Below are 21322 nucleotides of genomic sequence, written 5' to 3'. Positions count from 1 at the left end.
TGCTGTCGTGGCGTAGCTCCAGGCACTTCCAGCCTGGGCTGGATCCGAGGAATTGGTCGTGAATGGGGCGGAAAGTTCTGCTCGGTCACCGATGATAGTGATTGGGATCATGCCAACCAGGTGAAGATGTGTGCATCAACTCAAGCAGTTGACATCATCGTCCATTGCATTGGGTCACTGGAGATCTCTTCAAAACTGTTCGTGACGCTGAAGCCCAAGGACTTTAAACTGTCAAGAGTAAAATCTTCTCGAATCTGTGACAAATTTAGCACCAATACCAATGTGCTCAAGCATTAGGAAACTTACATAATCGAGCAGTACGCTCCGCAGTCCTTGCTTCTTGAATTGACGTATCCCCAACAAGACGAGTCCTTGAAACAGGGACTTCTGGTCGCTAAACTTTGTCGAAATCACTGGAGATGAAATGCATGCCATGCCGGGCTGTTTGTACAATGCTGGTATGTGCTTGGCTATGGTCGATTCTGCTCGGCAAATGAGTATGGATCCGAGTATGCTCTGGTCGCTTGCTCGTTTTGCTCGGATAATTCCGCAACCCTCCTTGTTGCTCATGGCTGTCTGATAGAGGCCTTTGGCCTCGGTCCTGGCACATCGCTTGAGGTGCTCCATCATCACATCGTTGTACTCATCGCCATAGACGAGATCGTATTTCACATCTGGATTCGTCAAAGTTTGGCCCAGACCTTCAGGAGGTGACCATAACGTCAGGTCACGTATGGCAACAGTGGCCACTGAGGTTGATAAGGAGGTGTTCCAACCCAGCTTAGCAAACCATTGGCGGAGTCTCTTGAACTCAAGGGGATCCAGCTTTGGAATGCCCAGATATATACTTGGGAACCTCACCCCAAGCTGGAATTTGATGATGCCCTTTTTCTGGACTAAAGCTCTGACGGCTCGGTCATGCAACGAATGACCTATGGACAGTTTTCGCCGAGCAGGGTCAACGATGATGGCTCCGATATGCCCTATGCCACTGGTCCTGAAATAGTAGGTCGTACAGAACCCGAAGAGTTCCTTCGTCGTGCTGTTCCGAACGACGAAATGAGCTTCTTCCACATTCGAGTCTCGCAGAAGGAAATTACTTGTGCTGGTGTTTTTGAGCGTTGCCGCATGTGTCAGAGATTGGTTTTGACACTGAATGAGTAGAACATCCAATGCCGCCAAATCCCGATCTTCGTTGAAGTTCTCGACCAACCACTGCTGTCTTGACTGAGTAGTTTGAGGCCTTTGGCCCTGTGAGCCAGGCAGGAGCCCTATTGGACTGAGATCGCCGTAGAGAACTTGCACCAGAGCGCGAAGGGCAGATTCCGTAAAGTCATACGTGCATATATAGGTGCCAATCGATGGCTCTGCCACGAAGTCGAATGGTGAGCTGACTGCAACCACCACGCAAGGTTTCTCTTTAGGAGTGCCATCTGGCCCCACTGCCAACTTGCATAGCATGGAAATATGCTTTGCATAGGCAGTTTGGTACATGTTGCGGCCAGCATCTGCGGTGACAACAATGACGCCCTGCGCACGACTCAGGAGATTCTCGTGTAGAGGCCTAACTCCGTTTGCTGTGTAAGAGGTATGAGAGACCTTGCCGTTTCGGTATCTGGTCAATAGTCTCCCAAGCTCTCGGAAGACTTGTTCCCCACTCATGATTGAAGTGTTGGCATCGACGCTGGGACTTCGGCCCGAGTGTGGCATCGTGCCAGCCTCGTTCTGAAGCTGACGAAACAACGCTGAAGCCGGTAACGGTTTGACCAAAGGTGTCAAGAGGAGCAACTCTTCCTCAGGCTTGATTACTCTTGAGAGCGGCACATAGTGCTTTTTGTCTCGAATAACGGTGACGGATTTGTTGTAAGCGGTGGTTGAGAGGTTGGTATGAAGCGGTTGCAGCCGGGTGAGGTTTTCAATCCCGGGCGGTGTAAATGCTTTCTCCCATGAGGTATACTTGGCCTTCATATTGAGAATCCGCTGAACCGACTCCTGCACTCGGAATCGTTCGATCATTCCATTATCCAGACCAGCCCGCAGGCCATTTATTGCGTCTTCCTGGACCAACAGACTTCTGCAGGTCAGTATCAGATCGCAGCCGGCTTTGAAGGCCATGACTGTTCCGCCACTGATACCAATGTTCCGGCTCAAGGCTTCCATTTCTAGGCACTCTGACACGACCACCCCGTCGAATCGCATTTCATGACGCAGTAAATCTCGTACAATTTGCTCCGAGAGACAAGCATGCATCACGTTGACCTGCGAGGAAGCCATAGCAACGCCACCTACCATCATTGAATCAAGACCTTGCGCTATCGCTGTTCGAAATGGAACAAGAGCATTTTGACTGAGATTCTCGAGCGACTCGGTGATTGTGGGCACATCGTCCGGCACGCCAAAGAACTCCAGGTTGCCATAAGACGGAAAATGCTTGCCGCATGTTGCAACTCCGCCTTCTTGGTATCCTTTGATGCTTTCAACCCCAAATGACGACACTTCCTGAGGATCGTCGCCTATTGACCGAACACCAAGAGGTTGGTTTCGAGCATTGGTCAAAACATCAAGGACCGGTCCCAAAATCCAGTTGATGCCACATGAACTCAACTCTTGAGCTGTAGCTTTTGCGATTTCCCTAGCCAGCTTCTTGGAACCGGTAGCTGCGACGCCCATGGCACTGGGAAACTGTCGAATGTACACTTCATCGTACAAGCTGTTGACACCGCCATTTTCTTGATCTAGAGCAATGAGAAGCGGCACGGGATGACCAGCCTGACGGGCTAGGCTCTGAAGATCAAAGATAAGCTGTGTAGCCTGCTCGGCAGCTGTTGATTTACCAGTGTTAGTCAGGGGCTCAAGGAGAAGCGGTAGCAAGCAACGAGCACGAGCAGGGAGGTTCAGCACATTTGAGGTTTTGAGCCTTGAGAAGAATCGAGCCTACGTGATACTTTTCAATCAAGGTCTTGACTTGCTGAGTGACAGAAGTGCCATCAAAGCCCATCATAAACAGTTGGCCGAGCTGTCTGTGATATATAGTCAGTGATGTGGATATTCTGGTAGCGTGGGATGACGGCATTTACCTTGATTCGTCCCACAGTGGTGGTAGATCCCCCGAGAGGGCCATGACCGTATGAAGCAACTAATCGCCCACATATACTCTGATTGGCCAAGGACAGGTTTGATGCAGGCTTGGAGTGTGTGTGAGAAAGGTTGTATCCGGGCAGAAGTCGGTCAGGAGACGAGGACTGATTGACGGAGAAACAGACTACCGGCGCAGTGGTTGGGGCCGCGAATGGCGTAACCCTTGGTGCATGGCCGGTTAGAGAGGCGAATGGCGAGAGAATGGGAAACGTGGGTATCGGGGGACACAGAGGTAATGTCGCATCTGTCGCCAGTTCTGTAGTAACGTTGCCGACGGGTGTGAGAGATATGAAAGAGTTTTGTGACGGATGCCACCCTGCCAGATCCGAACACTTGAGTTCCGGTTGGCGGTAACGTTGCACTGGCACTATGGCGAAGGAAAAAGCCGTCAATGTCACGTGCTTATCTGCCTGCGGTCCTATCTGCCCCGCCATTTGCTCTTCTGCAACCTCGTGTGCTATCTCATCTTCCAATCCAACACCAGGCTTCATCCGCTCACCATCCATCCGATCCATCAACATGACTGGCTATCTTTGCTCGAAGACGGCGGGTACGGCCGACCCTTTCCATGTGATTGATGCAGTGGTTGGATCATACGCAAGAGTATGTACCGTTGCATACCTAATCAAACCCTTTGGTGTCTGGTTAGCCCATCCTCCATGCTACGTATCTCTTCCCATGGCTACACAATCTTTTCACTGGCCGATGAGGCTTTCTCCGCATCCTGCTCTACGATCATCGCATGACTTTCTGCTGAAAAGCCAGCTACGTCAACGGTTTGTCCTTTTCCTTTGATCTGCTTACTCCCTCCTAACAGTTTCTTCCTCGCCTTGGAGTGCTTCTCGCACATTCTCTTGCTATCCTGTGTTCGCTGCCACTGAGTACAGCCGAGTTGAAAACGTAAATCCTCCAAAATGCGCCTCATTGTTCGAGAAGACGGGAACAGTGCGTCCAAATATGCGGCAAGACAGATTATCAACCGCATAAATGCCTTCGCGCCTACGCCAGAGAAGCCTTTCATATTGGGTCTGCCTACGGGCAGTAGTCCAGAGATCATCTACAAATACCTGGTCCAAGCTCACAAAGATGGTGAGATCTCGTTCGCCAACGTTGTGACCTTCAATATGGACGAATACGTGGGAATACCTGAAGACCACCCTGAGTCATATCACAGTTTCATGTATAAACATTTCTTCGCCCATATCGACATCAATCCTTCCAATGTCAACATTCTCAATGGCAACGCTCCCGATCTCGCAGCCGAATGTGCCGCTTACGAGGAAAAGATTGCACAAGCGGGAGGCATTGATCTCTTTCTGGGAGGTATCGGTACTGATGGACATATCGCATTCAATGAGCCAGGGTCATCTCTGCGTTCGCGAACAAGAGTAAAGACGTTGGCGGAAGACACTATTCGGGCTAATTCGCGATTCTTTGGAGGCGACCTGAATCAGGTTCCCAAGCGGGCTTTGACTGTTGGAGTTCAGACAGTGATGGACGCCAGAGAAGTGATGCTCATCATACTGGGAGCGAACAAGGCAGTGGCACTCGCTAAGATTGTTGAGGGGTCGGTAAGTCAGATGTGGACTGCTAGCGCTCTTCAAATGCATGAGCAAGCCGTGATCGTCTGCGACGACGCGGCCACGGATGAGATGCTTGTGAAGACCGTCAAGGTAAGTTTCGCGTTTCTGCAAGATGTTGCCAGCAACGCTAATATATACAGTATTTCAAGAGCATCGAGCACATCGCTGCAGAGGAGGAGGCAAGCGTGCCCACCCCTCAACAGCAGTTGCCGACGAAGGCGGAGAATTGGCGAGGTGCATTGAAGGACCTGAAGATTGACACGGAAAAGAAGGATCAAGCAGAACCAGAAAATGGTGAACTGACACCTGACAGCATGTCCTCAAGACTGGTCGACTCAGCCATTGGCATGAACGATAAAAATATGAGCGATTCCATGTTTGACAGAATGGGATCACGAGTACCGACATTAGCAGCATGAGGTTGAGACATTTCATTGTATGGAGGCATGTTTTAGAATGACATGACTGTAGCATGTATGATTCTGATATTGGGCCGGCATGGCGTCTTGGTTTGCAGGATATACACTTGATCGATCGCTAGCTAAAAGCGGTTGCAACGCCAGCAAAGTCTTGTAGCAATCCAAATTCATTTTTGGTATCATCAAGGTGCTTTCCGAAGGTGCTCAGAGTTTTGCAAAGACGGTTGGTACAGAACCACCCATCTCGACCAGAGTGCTTTTGTTTCGTACCCAGGCTTCAAGTCCTTTTCTTCCATTTTCAACACCGACACCACTCTGCTTCCATCCACCCACAGCCATTTCTGCTGGAGACTCACCCCAGGTATTAACCCAGGTGATTCCCGCTTGTAATTGCTTGATGGCCTGGTGACACTCGTTGATGTCTTTTCCAAACACTCCCGCAGCCAGACCTAACTCGGTGTTGTTCGCTCTCCTGATTGCTTCGTCCAGCGAAGAGTAGCTCAGAATTGTCATGACCGGCCCGAAGATTTCTTCCTTCACGATCTTCATCTCGTCGGTGCAATCACTGAAAACAGTCGGGGTGACCCAGAACCCATTCTTCAGCTGGCCAGGGAGGTTCCCCGGCTTTTCAGGACCTCCACACAGCAATTTTGCCTTGTCCACCTCAATTCCATGTTTGATGTATCCTATAACCTTCTCGTAATGGGTCTCACTTACCAAAGGTCCGAAATTAGTGTTCATGTCCATCAGATCGCCAGCTCGAACATACTCCAACTTCTGGACCAGAACGTTTTCGAACTCTGCCTTCAAATATTCAGGCACGAATACACGAGTGCCGTTCGTGCACACCTGACCAGTACTGAAGAAATTGGCCATCATAGCCCCATCGACGGCTTGTTCAATATCAACGTCCGGTAGAACAATTACTGGGCTTTTACCACCCAGCTCCATCGTCACATACTTCATCTCTCCAGCTGCAGAACCCGCCACCTTTCGTCCAGTTGCCACTTGGCCCGTGAAACTGACCTTGGCAATATCTGGATGTTTAGTCAAGCGAGCACCAACCTCACCAGCACCGTATACAACATTGAAGACTCCATCCGGCAGGCCTGCCTCTTTGTAGACTTCGGCGAGAAATTGGCCATGAAGAGGAGTCACTTCTGAAGGTTTGTACACCATGGTGTTTCCGGCTGCAAGACAAGGAGCAGATTTCCAAAGCGCGATTTGGATTGGATAATTCCATGCTCCAATACCCGCACACACCCCCAGCGGTTCCTTCGTGGTGTACACCATAGCAGAGTCACGGAGTCGGAATGACTCGCCGTTCAGACCGCCTGAGGCAACAAGGCTGGCAAAGTATTCGAGCACATCGGCACCCGTGACTATGTCGACCGTCGAAGTTTCGGAGAATGGCTTACCGGTGTCAAGAGTCTCGATTTTGGCAAGCTCGTCATTCTTCGAGCGAAGGATGGCGACGGCTTTGTGCAGAATCCGCGACCTCTCGACAGGTGGAGTGCTTGACCATGAAGGAAAAGCAGATTTAGCGGCTGATATGGCTGAGTCTATCGCTGATGATGAAGAGGTGTGAATTGTGCAGATGGGCTTTGACGTCGAAGGGTTGACTGATTGAAATGTGCCTGCAGATTCTGAGGACTTCTGCGGCTTACCGTCATAGAATGTATGACGGTCGGGAAGAGACGACTTGAGCACCATCGTGCCTACCGGAGGTAAGACTTTCTGCGACTGTATGGTGTTTTCCTTGATGTTGATTTAGATGCAGTCTCGGCTTGTAGCCTCGTGCGACGTCAATACCGACAATTTGGTTTTGGCTAGAAACAACCCGACTTCGATAGACCTCTGCTTTCACAATGTACGCCCAGGATTGTCAACGTAACGACTCTCAGACACTCAAGTGTTTTCCGGATCCTCCTGTCGACTGTTTGAAATGCAAAAGTATTGCTTACAAGGTTTGTAGCATCATCCAAAACGATCCTGCTTAGACGAGGCGGACGACTACCTAGAGTTTCTAATGACAGATGATAGAAGAGCCTTCCCGGCAGATGATCCTGTCGGCTCACGCTTCCCACCTCCTTATCTCTCCACAGTCAGTCGTGAATATTTTCGCCCCTTGCAGGCATTGCACCAGCGGCAAGCGACAGCCAAGAGGCTCCAATACCGCATATCTACGGAGAACTTAACCGCCACTCGATCGTGTCCCGGGGGCCAGTTCTAAGGGTAAAACAGCTCCTCTTCAGGCAATCTGAACCTGAACATACGCTACTGTTCATCGCTTATGCTTCCATTTCGCCTCCACAATATCCTGGACGGAGCGTCTACCAAATTTTCACTCGATAAGGCCTGAGAGGCACGAGCTTTCCTTTTTTCTCTTCGCCATGATAGGGCAATAGAAGCTCATGTAACCAGGATCTGTGTCCACCCGGGCTGGACTTGTGCTTCTGAGTGGTCAGGCCCTTGGCAGATCTGTGCAATTGCGACTTCAAGGCCCAGTGAAATCAATCACGGTTTTGCCGGGACTGCCTTTAACAGCCTCCTCCGCGCAAAGGACCTCAAGCCAGCCCTAAAATTTTCCGGGCGGTAGTCGTGGACTGATAAAGAATTTTATGTGGGTCGGACTGATACTGATGCTTAGATCTTGTTAACTACGGCTCTATCATTTCATCTAACGGTGGTGTATATTTGGCGATACCTCTTCCTCCAAGGTATTCTGGAGTTGGTCTTGGATTTGCACAATACTGTCTCTCCCTTGCATACTCCAATATTCATCATGACGACCACACAACTAGACCCGTCAGAGGTCAACAGCTATGACTATCTCATCATTGGTGGTGGCACAGCGGTAAGTCTGACCAAAAGCACCATAAGCTACCACAGAGAAAGAATGTTATGCTGCAAAGTCAATTGGTAAATGGATCGCTAATATGCTCGTTTGTCCTTCTAGGGCTGTGTCATTGCTGCGCGGCTGGCCGAGTACCTTCCACACAAGAAGATCCTCCTGATAGAAGCTGGACCCAGCGACTTCATGGATGACCGTGTCCTCGATCTGAAGCAATGGCTCAATCTTCTCGGCGGAGAACTCGACTACGACTACGGAACCACCGAACAGCCCATGGGTAAGTCCTGCTGATGATCTCGAATCAAAGCTCCAGTCCTGACAGTCATCAAGGCAATTCACACATCCGCCATTCTCGTGCCAAAGTCCTAGGCGGCTGCTCAAGCCACAACACATTAATCTCATTCCGACCGTTCGAGTACGACTGCAAAGTATGGGAATCCATGGGTGCCAAAGGCTGGACCTTTCCCATGTTCATGCGCGTGCTCAACAAGCTCCGCAACACAGTGCAGCCCGTTCACTCTCGGCACCGCAACCAACTGTGCAAAGACTGGATCCAATCCTGCAGCACAGCCATGGACATTCCCATCGTGCACGACTTCAACAAGGAAATTGCTACAACCGGCGCCCTCAAACCATCCGTCGGCTTCTTCTCCGTGAGCTACAACCCCGACGACGGCCGCCGCTCGTCCGCAAGCGTAGCATACATCCACCCAATCCTCCGGGGCGACGAGCAGCGCCCGAACCTCAAGATCCTGACCAACGCATGGGTGTCCAAGATCAACGTCACCGACGACAAAGTCACCGGCATCAACATCACCCTCCAATCCGGCACTCCTCTGACCCTAACCGCCCGCACCGAGACCATCCTGTGCGCCGGCGCCGTCGACACACCCCGCCTCATGCTCCTATCCGGCCTGGGCCCAGCCGAAGATCTATCTAGACTCTCCATCCCTGTCGTCAAAAACATCCCAGGCGTAGGCGAGAACCTGCTCGACCACCCCGAAACCATCATAATCTGGGAACTCAACCAGCCCGTCCCTCCCAATCAAACAACAATGGACTCTGACGCCGGCATATTCCTGCGCCGCGAACAGCCCAACGCCGCCGGCGCCAAGTCCACACCGACGAACCCTCACGCCCTGCCTGACTCTGACATCGCGGACGTCATGATGCACTGCTACCAGATCCCCTTCTGTCTCAACACCACGCGTCTAGGCTACGACACGCCCATCGACGCCTTCTGCATGACGCCCAACATTCCGCGGCCACGTTCACGCGGAAAGCTCTATTTGACCTCCTCGGACCCGGAGGTCAAACCAGCGCTGGACTTCAGATACTTTACTGATCCAGAGGGCTACGATGCCGCAACATTTGTTTTCGGTTTGAAGGCGGCACGCAAGATCGCGCAACAGGCCCCGTTCAAGGACTGGATCAAGCGTGAGGTCGCGCCTGGCTTGGATATCCAGAGCGACGAGGCCCTCAGCGAATATGGCAGGCGTGTTGCGCACACGGTGTACCACCCTGCCGGCACAACGAAGATGGGTGACCTGGCAAGTGACGATATGGCTGTTGTCGACGCCAAACTCAATGTACGGGGCCTGAAGGGACTGAGGATTGCGGATGCGGGAATTTTCCCGGTGATGCCGACTATCAATCCTATGTTGACCGTTCTTGCTGTTGGTGAACGGTGTGCCGAGCTTATAGCGAGTGAGGCTGGGTGGAAAGGTGAGGGCGCTGTCAGGGCGATGTTGTAAACGATTTCACGTGAAAGTTATACCGTCTTGGGCAAACTCGATATATATAGGGAAAAAGAGCAAATATACAGCGTTCGTCCAACATTTGAGCCAAAGCTCTCTGTCATTGATCTGAAAAGTAGTCTACTTGCAACGGACAAGAAAGCCGCCGCCGGCTACACGATTCCTACCGTCCTAGCCTTCACTCTTACGGGCATTACGTCTACCTGCCCTCCTTTCGGCTGAAAGAACTCTCAATCACCAAGACTGACACCAGCTTTATCAGCATCCTTGGCACCCTCCTCATGAGGGACAGAGGCCTGGGCCTCCGCCTCATCCGTACTCGTGACACCCTTCTCCTCTGTTGTCGTCGGCACCTCATGTTCTTCGGCACTCTCTGGGATGCGCATCTCCTTCTCAACCGCCTTGATCTCCTCCGCACTCGCGGTCCCAACGTCACTCCCACGATGCTGTTTCGGCATATCCATAGGCGGGTCCGCACTGACTTCTGATGCTGGCACCGCCATTTCTTCCTCTTTCTTGTCTTCCTCCTCCAGTACACTCTCACTGTGCTCAAGGGGCGTTGACTCACTCAGCCGCGACTTCTGCTTGGTAATACTACTTTGTCTCCTCTGCTCCACGAGCTGCGCTTCTGTTGATGGTGATGACGATGACGACTCTGTCTCCGTCGTGGCTGTGCCCTCGACTTCCGCAATCTTATCGACAGACGTCTTCTTTGCACCCTCGGAGGCTAGTTGGGCTGGTGTCTTTGCTGCAGTCACTTCCGTGGCAGTCTCTGGTGACTCGACAGCTACGTCTGGACTTAGTTTGGTCGTCGCGGGTACGGGTGTTGTTTCGGTATTGTCAGGAGGTTTGGTCGGTGCTTTAGCTGCCTGTGCCGTAGCGGCTTTCTTCTGGCCTGCTTTGGCGGCGGCCTCAGCGCCTAGTTGCCGCATCGCGACGTTGAGGGGAGGTTCGCTGGGCTTTTCTGCGCTCTCGCTCTCTTTGTCTTTGGGATCGGAAATCAAGATATGGCGAGTCTCCGATGAGGCTCGTGAGGGAGGTCCTGACGAGGTTGTGCTTGCGGTCGGTCTTACGTGAGGTGGTTCCGCGGTGAGATTCGATGGTGTGCTTGTCATGGAAACGCCGGTATCTGCTGCGGCAATCTGCTCTTTGAGCTCGCCGTACTCATTCCATTCTTCAATCTGTTCTAGGTCCTGGCAAAGTACGTCAGTATTTGCCCGTGTACAGAGATTGAGTAACATACACCGATGATGGTTCCCGCTTTTACGAGGCCCGGAAGCTTTCTGCCCTTGGACCTTCTTCCCCATAGCATACGAGCCTTTTCATCTGTGGCACAATCTAGTGCCCGGAAGGGTATTTTGTTTGCCTTGAGGATTGTTTCTAATCTTGAGGTGGCTGTGATTATATGGGAAGAACCGGCAGTCAGAGAGGTGTAGAGATATAGAGTAGGGTCTGTGGAATAGGATGTCGCCGCCATGGTGGGCGGGTTCTGTGGAGGATGCTTGAAGCAGGCGCTGGGATTGGAAATCCTCGCTCTTAAGGTGAATGAGAGGATGGTGATGAGGAGTGTTGCAACGTGAGGCTTGTGGTAGCAGGTTATAAGAATAGATGGCAGGCGCGTGAGAGCTTGCAGTACTGCAGTCGCGACTAATGATGCGTTAGTTTGGGTAACGTAGGGTTTGATGGTCATTGCGCAGTCGACTCGGTATCTAGTACTAAGCTAATATTGCAATGCATATGGGCGTTGATGTCATCGACGCCAAGCACAATGATATCTATCGATGGCAAACCAGTGAGCAGCGAACGACATGATTGTATGACCCAGTGATGCCAGATCTCGCAAATCGAACCAGCGAGGAAGTCCGCGGATGCAGTCACAGCCAACAGGTGAAATGTACAGTAAGGGAGGCAAATGTTCGTCGTCAACTATCAATAATTCGTTCATTCGATGACGGCTCTCAATTTTTCATAAGGCTGAGTTGTCTCGTTTCGTTCATATATCGTCGTGTTCATGCGAGCAACATCATGCTCAGCCTACGCCTGGTGCCAGCACCAATCCGTGTTAGTCAAACCCTTCTCCGACGGGTATTGTAATCTCTCTCCCTTCTTTCTGTCGATCGATTTTGTGACTCGGCTGCACCTGCGGACCAGCAATCGCTTCCAGCCTCCGAAGTAGACTGCCGTCCGTGAACTCACTCGTGGGTTGCAAATCGATCAGCGGTTTGCCATCAGCAGGTGCTGCTCGTCGACTAGCACTGCGTGCAAGCAATCCGGTCCCTGTAAACCCACGCCCTTCAAAGCTGTCGGAACTACCAGGACGAACAGCTCCCTCCAGAAGGCCACGCGTGAATGCGGAAGGCGGCGCCGAGTTCGTTTTAGAATGTTTCGGACTTGTAGGGGGGTTGCTCCCAGTAATCGATTTCTTGGGTGTGAACTCAATCAGTGGTCTCGAGCCATCGCCTTGAGATGGTCGGCCAACATCCTCCAACAAGGGTCTCACAGAATGAGGTACCGTTGGTATTGATTCCTTCGATCGACTTGTGCTTGGTCGACTTGAGGAGGACCCTGCACTCGGAGGAGTTGGTTCCTTGTACCCAACCAGATTGAACAGATACCAATTGCGCCATGCGTGGACGGCATGATACCACGGAAGAACGATTGCTTGGTCCTTCGAGCTGAAGAAATGAACATAGTTGGCTCCCTCCAGAAATAGGGATGGCTTCTGCTGGCTTTTGAGGGCAAAGCACATCTTTCTCGGGGGTTTGAGGATTTTAATCTGCGCCTCGGTCGGGTCGTAGAGATCAAAGTCCGACAAATGGCAGATATTGGTAGAATCGGTGCCGTTCTTGGATATCATGACTTGTCCATCGTTTCTCACCTGAATCCACCTCTTATCCCATCTGCCCGGCTTCTGCGAATAATACATTTGAACGGTCCCTCCTACGGGTTGTTGACTGGGTGCTCCGCTCTCTCGTAGGTCTAAACTTGTATATGCGCTTTCAGCCTTGATCACCAGGTCGTTGCGCTCATCGGAATCCCACGAGTTTAGTATGTCTCGGATCCTCTCATATCTGCGTATGGGCCTCTCTAAGCCTAACTGAGAGAAAGACTCCACCAGGACTGCAGTCTGGACGTTGATGGGTTCGTGCACATGTCTGGCCACGCAGTTCAAGACGTCCCGGCATGTGCTGGAGGGTGTGATGGGAATGGTGAGAGATGAGTCCTTGTATCGAATTCTTATTCTTCTTGAGCCGGCATTAACTGCTGACATTGGAACATCATATGGGGCCACATCACTTGTGGCCGTCACTGGCAGTGATTTCGCTGCCTTTCCGACACTAATTGATCTGCTGTGGCTTACGGCTGGCTTATGAGGAGGCTCGACATTTGATGAGGCATGGATGTGTCCTCTCTCCTGATCCGAGGGAGTGTATCGCCCAATGACCAAAGTACGGGACTTGGGCTGGTCACTCTCCTGCCGGACCTCTCGCTGAGTGCGCCGCCGTTCTGTCTCGGCTCGTCGCAAAGCCCGCACACGGTCGTCTTCGCCCTCAAGAATGAGCCTAGCCTCTTCCCTAGCGATCTCCAGCGATCGTCGGATCTGCTCATCTTCTGTTCTTGGACGTTGCTCGCTCCGCTCGAGCGGGTTTCGAGATTGGCTATAACTAACTTGCGCATTGTTTCCTATGACCATTCTGCGGCCTCTCGTAGATCCAACTTTGACGTACTCATCGTCCGTAGAGTTATCGGTCGTGGAATGCGGTTGCGCGTCGACCACAGGAGCTGACGCATGATGCGTTGCACCGGTGGTTTGGGGTGCGTTGGGCAGTGGAGTGCCTTCGGCTGCCGACTTACTTGAGCGGCGATATCGCGATGGTAGTCGTGTCAAGGTAGTCTGCGAAGCTTGTGGCATTGGGGGAGGATTGCTGGGTTCGTGCTCTTTGGCGGCACTTCTGCGCACTGAGCGGTAGCGCATGAATTTCTGAACTTGCGATGGCGGTACAGGCGCGACGGGGCCATCACCTTCCATCGTGATGGAAGGCCAGGGGCCAGCGACAACGAGATACCGCAGTGACCGGAAGTATGGGCCAGCTGCTGACCTCTTTATGTCTTGAACAAGTTGTCGCGTGTGTTGTTTTTGCTGGTATGCAGCCTGTCAGTTTTAATTAATGTTTAAGGAGGGGCTGGCTTGTTAGGGACATTGGGAACACACAAAACTCCCCACAAGGTCCATATAATCTGCAGGTACCCGATACTGTGGTACTCTTTAACTAAAAGCCCCCGAGCCCTTCTGTCATCAGCGGCGTCAAAACTTTCTCTCTAAATCTCTTGCTGCAGCGTGGGATTTTCCGGCTTAGAAACCATGGACTCATCGATATAGCACCGCAAACCCCCCAATACCTTCAACTCCTGTAGAAGACACTCTTGCGGACTCACCGGCCACTATACACCACCTGCCACAAGGGCTCCAGTCAGCAGCTCTGGCATTGAAGTATGCAACGTTCTTAAATTGCAACTCGACCAGTGAGACTTTGGCGTGAGGCTTGAGGGGCTCATGCGCGTTGTGGATGGGGTATCGATCGCGGTCTCGAAGAAATTGAGGAGTGACTACCGCATATGATGTTTCGCTAGTTGCTTCAGTCGAGCTCTGCCTGGGCCACAACCCAGAACTTGGGGTTGAGTCCAATGAGACTGGCGACTCTTCTTTGTACAGGTTCGGAGTGCTGCTGGTACGTTTTAGCCGGTCCTGCGGCTTGATAGTGCGTGCAATCCCTTTCTGTTTCCTTTTCGTTGGTTGTACATTTTTACCATCCTCGAGGCTTCCAGCATGTCCGAGGGCCAGTCGCTCCAGGTCCCAGAAGCGCAATTCGGAGTGCGCATTAGCAAACGCTAGGACTGGGTGGAGATCTGGATAGGCTGCCGACGGCATTGAGAGGCCAAACCGAAGATAGAACTGTTCGATTCGTGGGGTCTCGAATTCCAACAGCCTCTCGTATAGAGGCTGGTCCTCAAGCTCTTTCGCCACATCCACATTGGCCACTCCATCAGCTCTGGTGATGATGGATCGCATGAAACCATTTCGTGTGTCGAGGTATTCTTCGACCTTGGGTGCGGTTGTAGAGTCGGGAGGAGGAAGTCGAGAATCAAACCCGGTCACTTTCCAAAGCACAAGCTTGTTCTCGTTTGCGGCTTTTGATATGATCAAATCACCAAAGAATTTTGCACAATCCACAAAGTTGGAATGCACTGCTGAGCTGACAAAGTGAGGATAATATATCGTGAAAACATCATCGGAGCTTCGCTTTCTGTGCTCTGGAGAAATATGTTGCCAAAAGCTTGATTTATCATCTAGGTCAGGTATCGTCCAGACACATATTCTCTGATCGTGACCGCCTGTGACCAGATAGCGGCCACTGGCATGCCAGGATACACACAATACACCTTCACAGTGTCCTGTTGCTTGACCACATATGATGATGGTCGATGATTCGTAGCGGTTTGCATGCCGTCGTAGATCCCATATTCGAAGGCTCTTATCCATCGAAGCGGTCGCGACAATCCATGGGTAACGCGGATGAGTGGCAATGTCATTGATGGTTCCATGACCGTGGCCGACCAATGTCGTGAACAGGTCTCCCTCGACCGCATCGATGACTTTCAATTGACCGGATCCTCCTGCCACCGCCAGAAGAGGTCTCTGTTGGTCAATGTAGCACCATGAACATGAGTTCAGACCAGGGGAGTTGGGATCATCTGTTTCCTGTTGATCCACCAACTCGTGCAACATGGTCATGCTGGCATTGCTCTGAGCGGACAGACGACCAATGTATACCTTTCTTTGGCTGACGACCGCGAACACAGGCTCCTCAATTGGAGGTCGCGAATACGGATAGAACTTGACATCATAAAATGCGAAGCGATCCGTCTCTGGTTCAGATTTGAATTTGTGTTTGAGCTTTGGTAGAATGAAGGACTGTCTTGAAACTGCCTGAGAGGCCATAGTATCGCAACACAGCACCAAGCGGAGGCAAATGTCGGGCGATTTGCATCTCTATTCAATATGATTGAGGATTCAGATGTTCTTCGTGGGAGCCCATACAGAAGAAGTTGAAGGTGGTGGCAGCGCGTGGTTGGTCGTGTTGTTGTGCTTGAAGTTTGCTGGTGGAGGAGAATGCGTCCTGGCTGCCGACCTGTAAAAAAGATTTCTTAAAGTATGCACTCAACTACGAGGCTTAACTCCTGTTCTTGACGAACCTCCTCGCTCTACAGCTGGTCTGCTATAGCACAATAGAAAGGAGGAACATGGACGTCTTATGTTCTTGGCGGCGCAGCCGGCATCAATTCTTTCGACGCGTTACTATAACCCAATCAAGCACGCTTCATCCCATCTTTACGCCCACTGGTCTCTCTAGTCTTCTTCACATCATACAACCAAGAATCGCATAGTTCCTATAGTACAAAAGGGACGTTCCGTATCGCTCAATCCTCCAATTGATCATAAATCATTCATCATCCGCCGCTTGACGCGCTGCCTCTGCTACAATAGCATCCAACACCTCCTGATTTGCCTTTCGGACGCAGTTCTCCCCTGGTGTGTCGGACCCTTCCACAACATCCACGGCTCTGAGCACAAATTTGAGTCTGTGGTCGCACGAGATCGCGTAGGCAGCGTTTGAGATTCTCGATATCTTCATGGGTGCCTCAGGCTTCGAGCTGTCGACCTCCATGGCGTGCCTGCCGTCATCAGATCCCTCCTCGTCATCAAAAACAGGCAGTATGAGCCCTGTAGTTGCGTGAATGTAGCTTGAAATTGCTCCCATGAAGTACTCTTTGTCAGACTTCCCATTCTCTGGCATGGCCTTGAGGACTGCGAAGGGTGCGATGGCCAGCTCCAGAGATTTCAGATGTGGTGCCACTGGCGCCGAGAAGGCTATGTGAACCTTTACGGTGCTGATGACATTGATGAAGATGTCCTGTACCCGGGCTTGCTGCGAGGTTGAAGCCGTTTCCAACGATGAGTAGATGCTGGAAAGGTAGCGCTGAAGCGTGCCTTGGATGAATGCCGAGGGCAATTGGAGAGGGTGGATGTTGTCGAGGGCAAATGTGTCGTACAAGTAGTTCGTCAGAGATCGTACTGCGGAGGGAGAGGATTTCGAGAGGAGGATGGCTGTTGGGTTTCGCGATCTCGAGCAAGACTGTGTCCATGGCAATGACCGGCTGCGCTTAGCAGCGTTGTTGTTTGTTGTGTACAATATGAACTTGTGTGTCGTCTTCTCGTAGACAAGTGAGATGAGGACTCCCTGGTCCACGGATCCATTGATCACTGAGTCTGCTCGCTTTCGTTTTCTTCCAGCATGATCGGACTGAGCCGCTTCGTTGACGTCGCCATCAAGTCTGGTCCATTTGCATTGTCTCAACACGCCTAGCTTCTCCTTCTCTTCCTCAAACTCGTAGTGAGGGCGAGCCTGACTCAGCGCATCTCGAAAGGTATCGGCATGTGTCGAAAGCTGGTATCTGTGCCTCGCTTGTTCGTGTGTTGATGGTGGAGTCAACAAGGCTGTGAATGGCGCCGTCAACTTCGGGATGCTGTGGACAAGCCAGGACGTCTCATAGAAGCAGTTCTCCATTTTGTTCTGCAATCACATAGTGAGGGAACGACCACTCTCTTGCGCAGACTCGACTTATATGCATCAATGCCGGCATAAAAAGGATTCGAGGGGGAAATTGTCCATGTCTTGATTCTCGTATTGCTGACCTTTGACTTTGGGCGCACACCCTGTCGACGCGTAAACACGTGATGATAAGGCGACCGCCATCAAACTCATTTCATCCTTTTCCCGTCCTTCTCTTCTTTCTTCACTCTTTACAACGGCTCGGAACTTCTGCAACCACTTTCCGACACGGCATAGTCAGCAAACACCATGTTTGCCAAAATGTATAAGCAGATGAAGCTGTATGGTAAAGGGGCCATCTGCTTCGATATTTGGCCCATTTTCTTACCTTTACAAGCCGGGAACATTTTACTGACTATCGGCGTTCGTCCGAACGAATTATGGAAGCACTTACGGGCACGGCACGGAGATAGACAAGTCGTCCCTCGTTTGCCGGTCCCTTTCCTGAATTGAATAACAGTTGAAGGCTTGGCTTACACCCCTCAGCGACACGGAAGAACATCACTCCATCGATCATCGTTCGGATACTTTCTTCAAGAAAGCTGACGCTCACCTCCAGTCGTATCGACCGAGGAATTTGAGGTGGTGATTGGATGTCATGTGTAGTGTCGATGCCGTCTGCCTGGAGGACCGTCCAAATCCATGACAACGCTGTGGTTTAGCACACCTTTTCAGCCTCCTGGGTGCATTACAAGAGTCAATGACGAGCTCTTGCCTCTCTTTGCTTGCTAATTGACGCGGGTTTACGAACACCGAGACAGGTAGGTCCATTGATCTGAACACTGCGTCAACTGGATACACCGCCAGCATGTCGGACCGGCATCGTTATGCTGAACATTATATAAAACCGTGCCTTACACCTGTCTTCTGAACATATGTTCTCATCGAACCACTCAAAGCAAAAGCACGAAGTAGCTCTCAATTACCTCAACCAGTTCGTCTTCCCATAAACAGCCTCAACGACCACAATACCACATCACTACTCAGCTATGTCTCACCAAGCTGCCCTCATCCCGTCCAAGGGACAGCCCCTTGTGGTTGAGACCGTCAAAACAGTGCCACCGGGTCCAGGAGAAGTCCTCATCTCTGTCTCGGCCATCGCCTTGAACCCCATCGACTACTACATGCGGGATGCAGGTTTCTTTGTCGCCAGCTACCCAGCCATCGTTGGCTCCGATATCGCGGGCACCGTCGAGGCCGTGGGCTCTGACATTCCATCCTCATCTCCTTTCAAGAAAGGCGCTCGCGTCCTCGCCTTTGGCAATACCTTTTACAAGCAAGGCCAGCCAGACGCCAACAACTACGGCGCCTTCCAGCAGAAAGTCGTGGTTCCTATCGAATCCGTCGCGGTCATTCCTGACAGTCTCGGCTTCGTCGACGCCGCAACGCTGCCCATGAGCGTTGGAGTAAGTCTCCTCATTGTGGACAGTTGCAAAACTGACATTTGCCCTCCAGACCGCTTTGACCGGCTGGATGAACATTGGCCTTCCAGTATCCACGCGTGTTGACAGCAAGCAAGCCGTCCTCGTCTGGGGAGCAGGAAGCAGCATCGGTGCCGGCGCTATTCAGACCGCCAAGGCAATGGGTTTCACCGTCTATGGCACCGCAAGCCCCAAGAACTTTGAAAACCTGAAAGCCCTTGGCGCCAATAAACTCTTCGATTACAAAGACCCAGAGGTCGTCTCGAATGTCATTGAAGCTGCCAAAGCCGACGCTGTGTCCTTGAAGCACGTATACCGAGCGGCCGGCGACATAGGCGGCTCTGACCTCCCGCCTGTTCAGGAAATTCTTAAGGCCTCTGGCGGTGGCGCCATCGCGTCTGCTGTGATCTTGCCGGAATACACACCACAGGTCGAAGGCGTGGAAACGAAGTTCGTCCAGGGATCGGCTGATCCTGAGGAGCGAAAGAAGTTTTTGGCTCGGGCATTCCACGATTTCCTGGCTCCTAGGCTGGCGAAGGGCGAGTACATTCCCGCTCCGAAGGCGAAGGTTGTAGGATCTGGCTTGGAGAGTTTGAACAAGGGTCTTGATGAGCTCAGGGGTGGTGTTAGCAATGTCAAGATCGTTATTGAGCTCTGATCGCGAGGTCGAGTTGGGGTCCAACGGAAAAGAGTCGCTCGTTACAGTGATTAGTTAGTGTATTGATTGCGGACGACGCAATGGTAACAAGGGAAATGGACTTGAAACTAGGTCTGAGATGCCAGCACTGTTCTACACACCCTCGACTGCCGTGTCGGTTTGGTTGCCCATACACTCTATGCTTTGTACTCCTCTTGCTAGTTCACCACCCCAAGTCTACTATGAGTTCGTGACCGAAACAAACACAAATCCTGTGTAACACTCGCTCACGAACAAAGGGCTACCGTGTATCCGGCTCAATAATCCCCATACACCCATTCTTAGCATCATACTCCCTTAATGACCGTACCGCCACACTACGAAAATATGACGGCACAGAAGGATCGTCTCCATCGTTCCCAGCGTCAACGTCGCTTAAGCTGTGTGTCGACCCGGTGCGCACTGCGCCGATACGACGTTCCAATGCAGGAAACGGTGCCACATTGTGCTCGTCGTGCCCTGTTACTGTCGCCGATATCGCTGGTTCCGGCGTCCGCGCAACGAGAAGACGTCCTGAAGGTAACGTGATCTGTCGGAGTGGGGCCCGCGTCTTCTCGAGGTATGCGAGCAGCGCAGACGTAGAGAGTGGGGAGCCGTGGAATGAGAGCGCTTGTAACGATGTGCCCGAGCTTCCCTCTAGATCTGGCAGACCTTCGTCATGATACGGAGTGCTCTCGGTAAGAGTGAGTGCATCAAGCCATCTGAAGTCTTCGACGGACTTCAGTGATAGATTCGCACAGGACTCGAGCGCAAGGTGCCTCAATTTCGCGGGAGTACTACCGCTGCTGTTTGCATCGTGCGATCTACGCGCCCAATGGTACTGCCCTAACCATTGCACAAACTCGTCGTCAACGCCCATGACATTCCGCAGCGTCAGGTCCTTCAGCGCCGGGTTCCTTGCAATCCATCTCTGGAGTTGGACACTGGTGATTCCGGCGCGTTCGACGGTCAGACTTTCGAGACTGGTCAATCGCAAGTTCGATTCGTTCTCGCGGCCGAGACCTGCCAGGCTGTTCCACAGGGGACTGCCTTTCAGGAAGAGAGGTGACGACCAGTACTGCGCTGGCAAGCATGAGTCGTGCAAATAAGGGTGGTTGAAGTTCAAATGGAGATGGCGGAGTTTGGGAAAGCGCGTTGCAATTATGTCGCTCAGAGAAGGGGAGACGATGTTGTAGATGTGCAGGGTTAGCGATTGCAGATTGACGAGGCTGGGTGTTGAGAGGATGGAACAAGATAGCGCGTTTTGGAGTTGGAAGAGTTCCTCGCGGTACTGGACAGGCGTCAAAGGTGGTGCATCAGGCGGCTTCTTGCTCCTCGAGCGCCGTGGCCTGTTGAGGTGCGCGGGCAGAGTTGATGGTATTATGATTTGATTGCGGGAGAGGGAGTCATGGCCCCAGAAGGCGTAGTTGTGGTCTAGGTCGTCGAAGTTCGAGGCGTTGAGGAATGCTAGGATGCCGTGAACTCGTTTGGGGAGAACGGCGAGTTGAAGATCTTGTAAAGCTGAGATCGAGCCGGAGTAGTGTTGTTTTGATGTCCGGGCGAAGGTGAGAAGGCTACTGATGGGGAGGTATGTGAGGATTTGGTGAAGAAGCTCGGGCGGGAGGTCAGAGATGCGCGCTGACGTTGATGCGGGTTGCATGACGGCGCTGGAGCGTATAGGCTACCTAGCCTTTGTGTTGATAGAGAGTGAATGTCGATGAGACATGAGGTGATGTAGATATCGAGGTTGGGATCATGACGGGAAGGGAAACGTGGGGGGTTATAGGCTTATAGCTGTGGA

The 21322-nt window shown here is 51.9% G+C and overlaps 10 protein-coding genes across 10 annotated transcripts; 3 read left to right on the top strand and 7 right to left on the bottom strand.

The window, feature by feature from the left end:
* Window positions 1-57: 57 nt before the first annotated feature.
* On the bottom strand, window positions 58-3283 carry EDD37DRAFT_311673 (beta-N-acetylglucosaminidase). The gene is made up of 4 exons (XM_062811338.1): window positions 3078-3283; window positions 2902-3020; window positions 307-2822; window positions 58-254 (listed from the first exon to the last, which is right to left on the bottom strand). The coding sequence occupies exons 1-4, from the start codon at window positions 3119-3121 to the stop codon at window positions 141-143; spliced, it is 2793 nt and encodes a 930-aa protein (XP_062671542.1). The 5' UTR covers window positions 3122-3283; the 3' UTR covers window positions 58-140.
* A 769-nt stretch (window positions 3284-4052) lies between these two features.
* Window positions 4053-5140, top strand: EDD37DRAFT_561462 (glucosamine-6-phosphate deaminase; the record flags this gene model as incomplete). Its single annotated transcript, XM_062813881.1, has 2 exons — window positions 4053-4811; window positions 4862-5140. The coding sequence occupies 2 exons, from the start codon at window positions 4053-4055 to the stop codon at window positions 5138-5140; spliced, it is 1038 nt and encodes a 345-aa protein (XP_062671541.1).
* Window positions 5141-5344: 204 nt separating this feature from the next.
* On the bottom strand, window positions 5345-6853 carry EDD37DRAFT_561673 (betaine-aldehyde dehydrogenase; the record flags this gene model as incomplete). The annotated part of the gene is made up of 1 exon (XM_062813885.1): window positions 5345-6853. One exon carries the CDS (start codon window positions 6851-6853, stop codon window positions 5345-5347), a length of 1509 nt encoding a protein of 502 aa, XP_062671540.1.
* Window positions 6854-7975: 1122 nt separating this feature from the next.
* EDD37DRAFT_625233 (choline dehydrogenase) lies at window positions 7976-9830 on the top strand. Its single transcript, XM_062816222.1, has 2 exons — window positions 7976-8271; window positions 8325-9830. Exons 1-2 carry the CDS (start codon window positions 8181-8183, stop codon window positions 9746-9748), a joined length of 1515 nt encoding a protein of 504 aa, XP_062671539.1. The 5' UTR covers window positions 7976-8180; the 3' UTR covers window positions 9749-9830.
* A 151-nt stretch (window positions 9831-9981) lies between these two features.
* On the bottom strand, window positions 9982-11228 carry EDD37DRAFT_648115 (uncharacterized protein; the record flags this gene model as incomplete). The annotated part of the gene is made up of 2 exons (XM_062817973.1): window positions 9982-10944; window positions 10995-11228. 2 exons carry the CDS (start codon window positions 11226-11228, stop codon window positions 9982-9984), a joined length of 1197 nt encoding a protein of 398 aa, XP_062671538.1.
* A 202-nt stretch (window positions 11229-11430) lies between these two features.
* EDD37DRAFT_311647 (uncharacterized protein) lies at window positions 11431-13921 on the bottom strand. The gene has a single exon (XM_062811337.1). It carries the CDS (start codon window positions 13779-13781, stop codon window positions 11814-11816), a length of 1968 nt encoding a protein of 655 aa, XP_062671537.1. The 5' UTR covers window positions 13782-13921; the 3' UTR covers window positions 11431-11813.
* A 1-nt stretch (window position 13922) lies between these two features.
* Window positions 13923-16039, bottom strand: EDD37DRAFT_311646 (polycomb protein EED). Its single transcript, XM_062811336.1, has 2 exons — window positions 15852-16039; window positions 13923-15803 (listed from the first exon to the last, which is right to left on the bottom strand). Exon 2 carries the CDS (start codon window positions 15750-15752, stop codon window positions 14121-14123), a length of 1632 nt encoding a protein of 543 aa, XP_062671536.1. The 5' UTR covers window positions 15753-15803; window positions 15852-16039; the 3' UTR covers window positions 13923-14120.
* On the bottom strand, window positions 16038-17563 carry EDD37DRAFT_625230 (uncharacterized protein). Its single transcript, XM_062816221.1, has one exon. It carries the CDS (start codon window positions 17377-17379, stop codon window positions 16255-16257), a length of 1125 nt encoding a protein of 374 aa, XP_062671535.1. The 5' UTR covers window positions 17380-17563; the 3' UTR covers window positions 16038-16254.
* Window positions 17564-18324: 761 nt separating this feature from the next.
* EDD37DRAFT_311626 (zinc-binding oxidoreductase-like protein CipB) lies at window positions 18325-19605 on the top strand. The gene is made up of 2 exons (XM_062811334.1): window positions 18325-18830; window positions 18880-19605. The coding sequence occupies exons 1-2, from the start codon at window positions 18414-18416 to the stop codon at window positions 19501-19503; spliced, it is 1041 nt and encodes a 346-aa protein (XP_062671534.1). The 5' UTR covers window positions 18325-18413; the 3' UTR covers window positions 19504-19605.
* Window position 19606: 1 nt separating this feature from the next.
* Window positions 19607-21301, bottom strand: EDD37DRAFT_311631 (uncharacterized protein). Its single transcript, XM_062811335.1, has one exon. It carries the CDS (start codon window positions 21179-21181, stop codon window positions 19784-19786), a length of 1398 nt encoding a protein of 465 aa, XP_062671533.1. The 5' UTR covers window positions 21182-21301; the 3' UTR covers window positions 19607-19783.
* Window positions 21302-21322: the final 21 nt, after the last annotated feature.

Source organism: Exophiala viscosa, assembly GCF_022695815.1.
Source record: "Exophiala viscosa unplaced genomic scaffold EDD37scaffold_3, whole genome shotgun sequence".
In the NCBI taxonomy this organism is placed as follows: domain Eukaryota; kingdom Fungi; phylum Ascomycota; class Eurotiomycetes; order Chaetothyriales; family Herpotrichiellaceae; genus Exophiala; species Exophiala viscosa.
Note: the sequence above shows the minus strand (reverse complement) of the source record. Positions and strands in the feature narration are given on the sequence as shown.

What these genes read in the sequence shown, in the direction of transcription:
- EDD37DRAFT_311673 (XM_062811338.1), bottom strand. Translation starts at nt 3,121, where the DNA reads ATGGCCCTCTCGGGGGATCTACCACCACTGTGGGACGAATCAAG. An exon ending in CCACTGTGGGACGAATCAAG is followed by an intron (nt 3,021 to 3,077) that starts GTAAATGCCGTC and finishes TATATATCACAG; the next exon opens with ACAGCTCGGCCAACTGTTTA. An exon ending in GGAGCGTACTGCTCGATTAT is followed by an intron (nt 255 to 306) that starts GTAAGTTTCCTA and finishes AATTTGTCACAG; the next exon opens with ATTCGAGAAGATTTTACTCT.
- EDD37DRAFT_625233 (XM_062816222.1), top strand. Translation starts at nt 8,181, where the DNA reads ATGGATGACCGTGTCCTCGATCTGAAGCAATGGCTCAATCTTCTCGGC. An exon ending in AACCACCGAACAGCCCATGG is followed by an intron (nt 8,272 to 8,324) that starts GTAAGTCCTGCT and finishes ACAGTCATCAAG; the next exon opens with GCAATTCACACATCCGCCAT.
- EDD37DRAFT_311647 (XM_062811337.1), bottom strand. Translation starts at nt 13,781, where the DNA reads ATGGAAGGTGATGGCCCCGTCGCGCCTGTACCGCCATCGCAAGTTCAG.
- EDD37DRAFT_311646 (XM_062811336.1), bottom strand. Translation starts at nt 15,752, where the DNA reads ATGGCCTCTCAGGCAGTTTCAAGACAGTCCTTCATTCTACCAAAGCTC.
- EDD37DRAFT_625230 (XM_062816221.1), bottom strand. Translation starts at nt 17,379, where the DNA reads ATGGAGAACTGCTTCTATGAGACGTCCTGGCTTGTCCACAGCATCCCG.
- EDD37DRAFT_311626 (XM_062811334.1), top strand. Translation starts at nt 18,414, where the DNA reads ATGTCTCACCAAGCTGCCCTCATCCCGTCCAAGGGACAGCCCCTTGTG. An exon ending in CGCTGCCCATGAGCGTTGGA is followed by an intron (nt 18,831 to 18,879) that starts GTAAGTCTCCTC and finishes TTTGCCCTCCAG; the next exon opens with ACCGCTTTGACCGGCTGGAT.
- EDD37DRAFT_311631 (XM_062811335.1), bottom strand. Translation starts at nt 21,181, where the DNA reads ATGCAACCCGCATCAACGTCAGCGCGCATCTCTGACCTCCCGCCCGAG.